The sequence below is a fragment of the Rhea pennata genome, chromosome 1 (genome assembly GCF_028389875.1).
Source record: "Rhea pennata isolate bPtePen1 chromosome 1, bPtePen1.pri, whole genome shotgun sequence".
Taxonomy (NCBI): domain Eukaryota; kingdom Metazoa; phylum Chordata; class Aves; order Rheiformes; family Rheidae; genus Rhea; species Rhea pennata.
In genome coordinates, this window is record NC_084663.1 from 11,050,560 (window position 1) to 11,062,888 (window position 12,329).

Below are 12,329 nucleotides of genomic sequence, written 5' to 3' on the forward strand. Positions count from 1 at the left end.
AGTTGTTAAGGCAGATAGTGAGAAAGGTAGCAGCAGGATAGCGGTACAGCTCTCACGGCTCCTTCTTCTTCTGCGAAAACTTCATCACACCACTGTAATATACCAAATAATTAGAGAGAAAAGTAATCATGTTTTAATTATTTGCGATAAAGACGTTTTACTTGCAGAGGTTTACTGGGAAAGTGCCCGTCTTTCTTACGCCAAGCAGCAAGACGGACGGTGTTTGGCGTGCGGGGCGGTGCCCGTGCTCCCGAGCGGCTGCTGCGGGCAGGGGCGCGCCGGGCGGCCGCGCTGCGCCGCGCTGCGCCGCGCTGCGCCCGCCGCGGGCAGGACGCGCGCGAACGGCCCGGTTAGGATCGCTTCCGCTCCGTGTTAATTAGGCACTCGAGCGCTGGGTGTTTCTCAAGGCCGCTGACTGGCTGTTTGCTGCCCCTGTGAGCCGTCAGGGGTTTCGCATAATCGTTTAAGGCGAAGACTTACCGAAGCGGGCAACACTGATTGATTTTTTAACTAGGCTTGTGTACTGCAATAATCCCAGGACGTACAGCTAGGTAAAATCTACGTGCAGTTTAGACGATTTATGGTATTTTTTTGTGTGTGCTGGCAACAACCAAAGAAAATAATGCTGAGTAAGCTAAGTTAAAGTAAAAATATATTAATGTTTTCATTAAGCAGATAGAATAGTGTGATATAGAGGTTAATCAGCTGCTACTATATTCATTTCATTTTCCACCTGGAAATCTACTGTGTAATCCAGTTGCATTTTGCCTTATAACAAGAATCTCTACACAATTGGTTATATTTTGAAGAAGTTATTATGATGAGAAAATTAGCAGTTTCCTGTACCTTTTGGAAGAATATTTCATTGGTTGCTGTACTTGATGAACGTGTAGTTCTGCATTACATGGAAAAAAAAATCCAAATACAATTAATAACAAGTAATAATAAAACAAGTAATTCAAATAATGGAAATAATTAATACAAAAAAATCAAACAAGTGTTGTCAGTGGATAAGTTAACAAAATATTTCTCATCAATCCAGGGGTTGTATTGCATTTATTTTTATGCATTCAACTACTTCTGTCTTTTAATCCTACAGCCAAATTGCAATTAAAATTTAAAATAAATTCTTTTTTTTTCCATAAAACTAAGTATCATCATGACAACTAGAGCAGTTTAATTATGTTTTCCTTTAAGACTTTTTGTGGGGAAAATTATCTGAAGATTGAGTTTTCTTTGAAATAGAAAAGTTTTCCTGTTTTGCACTAGTACAGTTTATATAATCAATTCTAGAAACTATTTGAAGACAAGAGTAATCACTTTAGTAATCTTTTATATTTTCATAGTACCTATGCAGCAAAAAAAACCAACCAAACATAACCCACCGTGATATCAACATAAAGCATTCCTACTGTTTAGCTAAAATTAAAAAAAAAAAAAAAAAGAGAGAGTAAAATGGTATTGTTAATTGCTTTGAGGCAGACTGACAGAAATATTTCATTTTGGTTTCTAAATGACATCAGCTTTGTTCCAGCTGAACAGATATAACTTTGCTACTTCAATTTTTTCTAAGTAAGCATACAATGTGATATAATATGAGCAGTGGGAAGAAACAATCAGACAAAAACCTACTTACGCACCCTGTAATAAAATAACATGGTTTTCTCCTGTGCTTTGTACGTAACATAAAACTAAACATATCACTCACCTTAGCTGATTATAATTTGCATAAGGTAAATTAAATCAAGCATGGTTAAAGTGAGCATCTAAGGGGATAGTGCTACAGGAGAAAAGGAACACCAGACAAGTACGGACGGACGGATGGACGGACAGACACACAGCCTGGTGAGCGGGCACAGCCCAGCCTGGGCTGGTGGCCCACATGCCAGTCTTTGCATCAGGCTCAAATCCCTCTATTTTGGTGTCTTGAAAGGACTTGAAAATGAATTCTTCACAGAGTATATTTTTATCTGGGATCTATTTTTCTATATTACTGTTATCCTTTCATGTGAGGGTTGCGTGTTTTAGTCACTGTCAGTCAAGTGTGTGAGTTAATAAATAGTGAGTTTTTTTAGTATTCTAGTGGATATTAATCAGTCACTTCAGTCCATCTGAACGAGCAAATGTCTGCCTCATGAAAATTATAGTTTTGAAGGTTCCTAGAAAAATAAACTGTAGATAAACACTAAGTTTACCTTTCTCACCTTTAAAAAAGTGTATTTTTGAAAGAGAATATGTAGCTGCTTTAATCTTCTTTATGTCATTGCCTATAATTGTCACCTTCATCTTTTCATTCCTATTACTAGTCTTAGTGTAACCTTGGGAAATGCCTTCTAGACAAATCCAGGTAGAATGGACTTTGCATGAATTGTTGGGCCAACCTGAATTTTTAATTTGTGTATAAAATTCAGAATTGTGGGATACTAGTTCTTTAATAAATGATATTTCTGGGAACAACCCATCTAACACAAATGATTCATTCCTCCACATTATGGATAATATACATGTGTGAGTATTTCTAGATTGGAATGTTGCTGAACTGTTCTACATTTGCAAGTTTTTATTAAAAAGTAATTCTTTTTTTTTTGTTCCTATTTAAGTCCAAGTCCTGTTTCAAGACCCTGTTTTAAATGCATTTTTTCAACCCACTTTTTACAACACGTGTTAAGACATAGTATTTCCCACTAGTTTACCATATTGCTGGACTTTATGTTCACTTTAAATCCAGGAGGTAAATCAGCATTTCTGCTCATAGGAATTGAAGGAAAAAAATCTTATTAACTGCTAAACTCCCCCTCTCTCTTAAAAAAAAAAAAAAAAAAAAAAAAGTGACAATTCACTAATGTAAAATCGTAAAGCTATAATAAAAACAGATTGCAGTAGTTGGCAGTCTTTCTTTTTTTCCCCATTTGAGAATTAGGCAAACTTATTTCCTAAAATTATACTGTTTAGAAACAGAAGTGATTTTTCATTTGTGGTGGGTCACATTTAGCTTTCTTTTCTGGAGAGTCTAATTATTCCTTAAACTGTATGTCATAAAATAAGAGGGATTAAACTAAAACTGGATGGCTTATTTATCATAGGACCTATTAGGTTAGTATTTTATTATCCTAAGGGTAATGAAATGAACATTTCTTTGTCTACCTAGACAAGGGAAGGGAAGACAAGAAAATGTTTGTTAAAGAAAAATGTATTTTGCCAACAGTTCATGAAAAAGTACTTATTAGCATTTGTAGGAATTTACACTGGTTTGTCCTCCAGGTGTTCAGCTATTTGATATGTCTGTGAAAGAAAAGATAAAACAGTCTTATCTGATAATTTTCACTTCATACTTGTCAATAGGATTCCCAATTCTTTCACTAATGTTCTATGTATTTTCAAAATGTTTGGGACTAATTTCTGAAAAGGAAGAGGTCTTCAATGCATTCTACACCTCAGTTTTTAATGGTAAGATTGGCTGTCAGGAACCCTGAGCCCCAGAGAGCAGAGGGAAGTCTGGAGCAAGGAGGTCAACCTTGATGGAGGAGGATTGGGTTAGGAGAGGACAGTAGATGATGTTTATTTTGACTTCAGAAAGGCTTTTGACACTGTCTTCCATAATGGCCTAATAAGCAAACTTAAACGTGGACTAGGTAACTAGTCTGTGAGGTGGATTGGAAACAGGCTGTACTGCTGGGTTCACAGAGTTGTGAGCAGCAGCACAAATCGATCTGGAGGGCAGTCACTGGTCAAGAGTCGATGCTGGGGTCAGTGCTTTTCAACATCTTTCTAATGACCTGGAGTTTGCAGATGATACCATACTTGAAGGAGTAACTGATACACCAGATTCAGAGGGACCTCGACAGACTGGAGAAATGGGCAGAGAGGAACTTTGTGAACTTCAACAAAGGGAAGTGAAGAGTCCAGCAGCTGGGGAAAAATAACCGTAGGCACCAGTACAGGCTGGGGGCTGGCCTGCTAGAGTACAGCTCTGTGGAGGAGGATGTGGTAGGTCCTGGTGGACAAGTTGACCATGAGCCAGCAATGCCCCCTCATGGCAAAGACATATCCTGGGCTACATTAGAAAGAATGGTGCTAGAAGCTCAAGAGAAGTGATCTCTCCCCTCTACCCACTCCTGGAGTTCTGTGTCCAGTGCTGGGCTCCCCAGTACAAGAAAGCCATGGATAAACAAGGGTGAGCCCAGTGAAGAGCCACTGATGATGATGAAGGGACTGGAGCATCTCTCATATGAGCACAGTTTCGTCTGTTCAGCCTAGGGAACAGAAGTCTCAGAACTTCTGTTCCCTATCAACGTGACAAGGACACAAACTGAAACACAGGGAGCTCCTCCTGAATAGAATAAAGCACCCCGTGAGGGTGGTCAGACACTAGAATAGATTGTCCGGAGAGGTTGTGGAGCCTCCAGCAATGTCTAGAAGCTGTCTGGACGTGGTCCTGGGCAACCTGCTCTAGGTGACCCTGCGTGAGGAGGGGCTTGGTCCAGATGATCTCCAGACATCTCTTCCAACCCCAGCTGTTTTCTGATTCTGTAATTTAAAAATGTTCTCCAAAGTTGTATCTCTAAGAATTTATTTCTATATTGAACTATGTAAAAGTAAATATTATCTGCACATGATTCCTCTTGAAGGAGGAAAGGTAATAGAGTAGAAACAGATTTAATAATCGCTAGGAGTAGCTGTGCTTCTTGCTGAGCTATTACCTGCGAATACATCACATGCAGATACAGGGATCTACCATTGCATCGTGCATTTTCAGCAGCAAGGCAGTGTGTGTTTAAGTGTATGCACCACCTACATTCTTGCATCCAAAACAAGGTGATGCAGTTCATAACATCAACCTGAAGGAAATCATAAATATGTTTGTAATATGTTTTGATTTCTCCTGTTCATTTGTTTTTTACTCTACCTGTAGAAGAAAATAAACAATCCTCGTATCTATCACTACTAGCAGGGCCACTGCAATATAAAGGAGCTGTTACGCATTGCCTGCTTTTGATTGCTTTAATACATTTTATATAACATGCCAAGATGTTAAGCCAAATAAATTGTTTTAAATCAAAGAAAATTCAAACAAAAAGTTAGTCTTAATTTCAGATTTTAAAACACATGGTACTAATTTTGCAATACTGTGAAAGTGTGGTGGTAGAAGGATTATTAGCTTAGGATGGCACAGGACAGAACAGAACAGAATCCTGAAAAATAGAGTAGTCAAAAATATAATAATAAATTGGCCTGCAATGTATAAAATTCATTTGCCTTTCATATCCTAGTCAGATACTGAAGCTGTTTGTTTTGAAATAATTTGCAACAATGTGAACTATCCTTTTGCAATCTATAAATTTTGCAAGCATGTATACCCACTGATACTATGTTAAAGTTTCTACTTTATACCTATAGCCTCCTAAAGTCATTTCTTCCATAAACACACCTTCAAGACTCTCCTACTAATTCCCTTCAGTCATGAACTGAGATACTAACGAGTATAATGAGTGTTTACTCTTCTCCTTGGCAGCATTATTGAATGGGAGGAAAAAAAAAAAAAAAAGAAAAGAAAAAGAAAAAGGAAAAGAAAAGCTGAGGTGTTCATGTTGTTTTTTAGGCTTGCTGAAAAAGTATGCCGTATCCCTGGACGGCAGGTGCTGCAGAAGTGTGTGACAATAGGAAGGTTCAAATTCTTTGTGTCAAGGAGTTAATAAATAACTAAACTACATGCCTGGGAACCAGCAACAAAGCAATTTGTTCTTGTCATCCAGAAGTGGTTAAATTATGAAAAATTGTCCTCTATAGATTTAACTGATCCATGAATCTAATTTGTGAACTGTAGTGTGTTGTAGCTCTGTGTAACTCGTATTTTCTGTATTAGGAGCAGTGAAATATGACCAATGCCACTTTTTGTTAATGAATTATATAGGTAATATCTCCAGGCAGGATAATGGACTACAAAACATGCATAGCCTAAAAAGTATTTAATTTATTTTTGGAGGTTTAGTTTAATTAACTTCTAAATGTGTCTTTTTTTCTGAAACTTGCTTCTTTAATAGGTTATGTAAAAATATATTATTTAGTTCAGAAGAATTAGATAGCAATGCCTAGATCAGTTAAAATATACTGATACATATGATCAGTTAAATGATATATATAAAATAAAGGGGATAATATAATGGTGCAAATACAGAACCCTTTTGTTCAAGTAGAGAAATGGATTTGCATATGCAGAAGACAATATTAAAAGCCCTATGCATTAAATGACACTACTATGCTACGACCAGGTACAGTGTTTGGTAAAGTCGAGGAGTGGGAATGGGGTGGAGGAAATAAGCTGATATACTGGTGAAATCCTGAGCATTTTTAATTGTTGCTTGTCAATTATTATTATTATTATTATTATTATTATTATTATTATTATTATTATTATTTGGACATGCTCTAGGTGACCCTGCTGAGTGGGGAGGTTGCACTAGATGATCTCCAGAGGTCCCTTCCAACCTTACTGATTCTGTGATTAGGTCTATTTATATTACATTTGTTTCTGTACACAACCATGTACAAAGTAAAGAGAATCCAAGTGAAGCAAGAGTTAGCTTTGATCTCTAACGGGGAAAGGAATTTCCTCCTTTGTCCTCAGCACACTGTGGGCTCTGGTTTAGATATCCAGAAATGGGTAAGAAAGCAGTTGTTATGGAGAAAAGAGCATGGAAATGGCTAAACGCAATAACGAGCATAAACCTCAGTAAAGGTCTGATTCTGTTATGCATAAGAGAATACAGAAAGGAATGAAGATTTACATGAAAATATGTGTTCTAGTACAAATTATTGGTTGTCATCTACCCAGCACTTCTCAACTAACAAAATCCCTTTCTCTCTTTCACAGAATAATGATATAATCTATTACAATGCAAAAGATGATCAGAATGATGTAAGTAATAACTTTCTTTTCATTTTATTACTTAAATTATAACAAAATATAAAGGAATTGAAAAGTTTGATCAGACTCTAAGTCTATCATTCAAATATTTCACAGAACCAAGAAAATAAGAAGCTTCTTAAAAAGCTTCCTAAAGAAACAGATTATATTTTATATTTTAGTTCTAAATGACTGGTTTCCCTCATTTAGTCTTCTGAGCTACGCATTAAGGAATGTGTTGGGCAAAAATAAGATGTTTCAGACACAATATCATTGTGTCTGATATCACAATATCACATTCATTTCTTGAAATGTGATAAAATCGTAATTGTATGACTGGAGAAACAAAATGGTAAGTGTAAAGAGTTTACTGTCCTCTAAAGAAACAATTTTCTGGCCTCACTTTCTAAACTCATATTTCCTAGTATTACTTTTACTGTAAGAATTCTTTTATGTGAGTGAAAAGCAGATGTAAATTGTTACCAAATAACAATTTTCATCTACTTTGCGATCATTCGTATTAATATAATAAGATTTGGGGCAATGGAAAATCCACTGCAAAGGTTTAGATAAGATGCATAGTATTTTAATGCCAAGTTCTAATAAAACTCTTGCTTTAAGTAGTTTGGAGCTTCCTAACCTGGCTTTAAATATTAAAAGTCTTAATGTCTTCTGGGAAGAAGACAAGTTATCTTCACTGTCACTTGAGATAATACAACTGCTTGTCATCATTATAGATGTAATTTATAAAACCATTGAAAAGATATTGTAAATGTATTAATCAGAGGTTTCAGCATGCTTCATTTACACTTTTTAATCAAGTATTCTTTAGAGATTGATGGCATCAATATTGTAATTGATGCTTCTTCTGTAAAGCAATTAAAGAAGATGCATAGATCATGTCAAACAGAACTATTTGATATGTTTGTACAGAACTAAAAGTATTGGAATTCAGTTACAAGAAACAAACCTATTATCTAAAGTTTTAAAGTTTGTGTGTTTTAACTAAAACTGACCTAAATTTGAAAGTTCTTCATTTATTTTCATTGAATTCACCAGGATTTTTAGAATTTTTGTAGCAACAAGACAGTCACTTCTAAAAATATCTCTTTTGTTTACCAAGCTTAAGTATTTTATTTCAAGAATAAATATGTCATATGGCTATTATATTATTTTAGAATGTTCTTAATTGAACTGAAAGTTTTAAATCCTAGGAATGCAAACTCATCTACCATTTCTGTCATGTATAGTGTCAGAGGAATTTTTTAAGAAGGCAACATGGTATTATTTGAGCCTACTTAATTGGTTTCTAGCCTTGTAAACTTGGTTGTTTGCACTCACTTGTCTGATTGAGAAGAAATTCAGGCAGCTTGCAAAAGTGAATAGCAGTAACCAACATCTGCTACAGTTCTTTGCATCTTTAGTTTACTTGAGGCACTCTATGGGAATTAATTAGTGAATTTATCATGTAAGCAGAGGCAGAGGAATTTAAGCTGGATGTTGCCCTAAGTTTTGCATAGATATTTTTGCGTAGTGGACTGAAATGTTTTAGAGATATCTATTGTATGCACTGTTTACAATATAGAAATACAGCACTGAGACTTTGGTTCTGGTGAGCTGCAAGTGTGTTGATAGCACTATATGTGCGGAAGTAATCGATTACTTTTCTTTCCTTCGTAACAGTCCACAAATCAAAAGGTTAAAGAGGGAGAAAGCAAAGGGAGTGCTGCTTTCTACCTGTGGACGTTTCTCCTTTTATTCTACTTACTTCTTTCCAAGGTTAGATAACAGTATGAAGGGAAGAGATTTCAGGAAGGTGTAGGACTGTGCAGTTTCTGGTTCCTTGAAAATGTGTGCATCTCTTTGCCATTTCAGCTTTTTTAGTTAGTATGAACAGGAGGGTTTTTTGACTGCATTCGAAAGCAAATGCTTTGACTTGAATAGATGTCAGTTAGTCCCCCAGGAGTTCTGATTAGACCATGAAAAGAGAGGCCAATCTCACATTTCTCTGCTGCTGACACCTTATCGGCTTCACACATCTGCTACAAGCTTGATTTGCCCACCCTAGATAAATTCGTCTAATTCTATTTCTTGCTATTCAGTAAAGGTGAAGTATCATAATAATGTTAAAGTTTATCTTCTTTAAGCTGCAGTATAGATGCTAATTGTAAAGTAAACTTCTTTCTTATGTTGCTGTAAATAAGTAGTTCAGGTGCTAAAGAATGAGAACAATTAATTTAGAGATGTAATTATATACGTAGATTTAGATCCCTTTATAAGGCCCGGTCTTTTAAGAATCAGTAATGTGCACCTCCTAAAAAGCCCTTCCACCTGTTTTACATTTTTCACTTTTTCTATGCAAATATTTCTTTACAAGACTAAAATGTAGTAATTGTTTTCTTTCATCAGTTAAGATTCATCAAGTAGATGCAGAAGATGAATCCAAGATCAGCTTGTGTTTTAACTGTTGCTCTTCTTTGGGAATAGAAAGTTGTAGGCATGCTTACTGATGATTTTCATCTCATAACAGTGGTTATAAAATTAGTTAATTGTTTTTGAAAGACATTTTGGATGTGAAAATGTCTGTATTTTATGTGCCTGATCATTTTGATCAGTGACTAACTTTAAAGAAGAAATAGTAAGTATGAGATGGTCAGAAATCCAGGACTAGGATTTAGTTGAAAAGACCTGCATCCAGGACTAAATTATGTGTGCAAACACTGCAGACTGTTCTCCGCTGTCCCTGTCTGAACAGTGACGGTTGATTTCTACTTTCACGTCCATTCCTTCCAACTCCCTGTGTTCTACAACTTTAAAATAAGACTGTGTGATTACACAGCACTGCTTTTGGCAGCTCTTGGTGGTTTGTCATAAACTGCAGCACAAATGTCTACAGTGAAGGATACAAATACATTAGAAGACATGAGAAATCCCATTTAAAAACTTTATCTCAGAGAATCCAAGGATTATGCTCATATGGATCTGTGATTTAATTTATATCCTTGATTTTATTTGTATTCCTCTTCCAGACCTGATTTAGGCTACTTCATGGTGGAATCTCCTGCTGTCTTCTGTTCAGTTTACTTCCTCAGTTCTTACACCTGTAGAGGAACTCTTCTTGAAGCATGGGTGAAACCTCTTTAGTTTACTTTGTTTTACCAATTTACCCATTACAGTAGGAGTCTGTTATTTTGTAGGAGCAGACTGGTCAACCTGCCTAGACCTGCTACGTACTCTATTTCTACATGATTTTTCAAAGATCTTACATTTCTACATTTTTAAAATAAATATAAGCCATGTGAAAAATAATTTCCCATTTACGAGATTTAATATTGATATGCCTTTTATGTGCTTGCCTTCCCTTAAAAGAGTTATCTCTGTTGTACTGATGTATTTCCTGTATATTCCCTTTATGTTTCAAGGTTATATTCATAGTCTGTTCAGTATCCAGTATATTAAATTGAAAATTGTTGCCTATTCTTGTTAAACTTACCTTGGTATGAACCTCCACTTGCCCCTCCAATCCAATCACTTGTGATCTTGTGCTGTAGATCACCCTTTACAGTAACCTTCGTCTGCCAGCCAAAGAGGGAGGACAGGAAGATTTTTGGTCCTTTAGCTAATAGTAGCCCACAGCAAAGTGCTTAACAGCTTAGTTTTTGGCTGAAATGGTGACATTATGAGTAAGTGGTGGTGTTCAGGCCCCACACCACTCACAGACCTTACTGTCCCTGCCCACGCAGGGGGAGTTTGTCAGATCAGAGTTTATCCAGGTACCTAGATAGCAAATTTTTATATTCCAGTTAATACTGGGATTTAACCTTTTTAGCTTGGTGGGACTGAGACATTTCTGTTTTTCAATGAAAATGCAAAAATACTTCACACAAAGCTGCTACAGCTTTCCAGACAGCCTTCATAGGATACACTGTCTGCTCTCCCTTTTGCTGTCCATGGATGCATGATCCGGTCCCATGGCTCTGGTTCCATGACTACCACCATTCGTCTTCCCTTTTGGTTGAACAGTTTATCATAACCCCTATCTCCTTGTGGTGGTCAGTAGAATTACTATCATTTACTGCAAGTTCATCCTTCCCTTGCTCTTCCCTTGCATCCTTCTCTGTCTCCTCCATGGCAGAAAGCCCTTTCTCTATCGTGTCTCATCATTCTTCATTGATTGTGTTTACCTGGCTAATTCTTAATGGATTTTTTTTTCTTGAATTTAAACTCTTATATTTAATTATTTCTTCTGGTTTTTACATCACATTACTTTGATTTGCTGAGCTATTGTTTGCATAAGGTAAAAACCGTTCTATGAGATCTTAACAAGTGCTTCAAAGAAAAAGTTCTATCTTATACACACTTGTACTTAAATGAAACTGTAACTATTTTAGTGGTGGGAACTTTAGCAATGAGTATGAGTAAGAGAATTTAGGTGGCATCTTTTTAAGTAAAATCTTAGATTTTACTGGAATCATCTCTGAAGCATTAGCTAGTAAAACCTACATAGTCTTCTGCCATCCATTCTCTGCTGTCTCTGACAAGTTCATAGAACCTTTATGCTGTTCCTTACTCTGACCCTTCATTTAATCAAAAGATGTGATAGTATATTTATGTATTATATACTATGTCTATAAATAAAAGTAGGAATATTTAGGAGCAGTAATTTAGCTATTAAAATTATATATCTAAGGTTAAGCTAGTCATTGTGGGTAGATTTAGAGGGCTATTCTCTTTATTCTGAAATAGGTGTCTCTGGTCATATGGATCAATTGTAGCTGTCTGCTTCTCTCTATTGATCAAGTTCCTATAATGAATCTTTTAGGTCTTACTTGTTCAAAGAATTAGAAGAAATTTATCTTACTCATAGGTCCTGTCATCCAACCTTTTCTTTTCACTCATCCCTTTAAAAATATGATTTCCTTCTATTCCTTTTGATCAGAACATTGCTCTAATGTAAATTTTATGTGTTTTTTTTCTAGTGTGTATAGTTTGCTTTCCTTCTTTGTGTCTGTGTACCATATTCAAGAGATCCTTCTCTCTCATTCACTGACTCTAATTACTTAGTTCACTTGAATTAGGGGAAAAAAAAAAAGCTTGTGAAGACTAATCATTCTGTGTCCTTAGGACTTCTCAGGCCAAACAATCAATTTTTAACCCTTTAGTCCATCAATCAGTAATGTGCCTTTCATACTCTTTATCCTGCAACAGCAATTAGATTCTGCTTGCTTATTTCCTCCCACAGCACTGTGATATGTGAGCATTTCATGGGAATTAATGAGTTCTATCCTCAAAACAAGGCAGGATGTGTTGTATCCCCGTTTTTCTTATCACACAGGAAGACAATGGCCAAACTAGCAATTTAATGTCCATCTCTTTGGTTTTCATCCACTCTCCTGTTCCCTGAACCCTTCCCATGTGATATATT

At 36.1% G+C, this 12,329-nt stretch overlaps 1 protein-coding gene across 3 annotated transcripts in view; it reads left to right on the forward strand.

Moving 5' to 3' along the window:
• The window catches only part of CACNA2D1 (calcium voltage-gated channel auxiliary subunit alpha2delta 1), a 390,747-nt gene that overhangs the window by 198,478 nt on the left and 179,940 nt on the right, over window positions 1–12,329 (forward strand). For all 3 annotated transcript variants that reach the window (XR_009959084.1, XM_062581330.1, XM_062581317.1), the window contains exon 5: window positions 6,872–6,916. Coding sequence is in view for 2 of the 3 variants with exons in the window: in XM_062581330.1 (XP_062437314.1) it covers window positions 6,872–6,916 (45 nt within the window). In the remaining variant the exon portion in view is untranslated. The remainder of the gene's footprint in view (window positions 1–6,871; window positions 6,917–12,329) is intronic.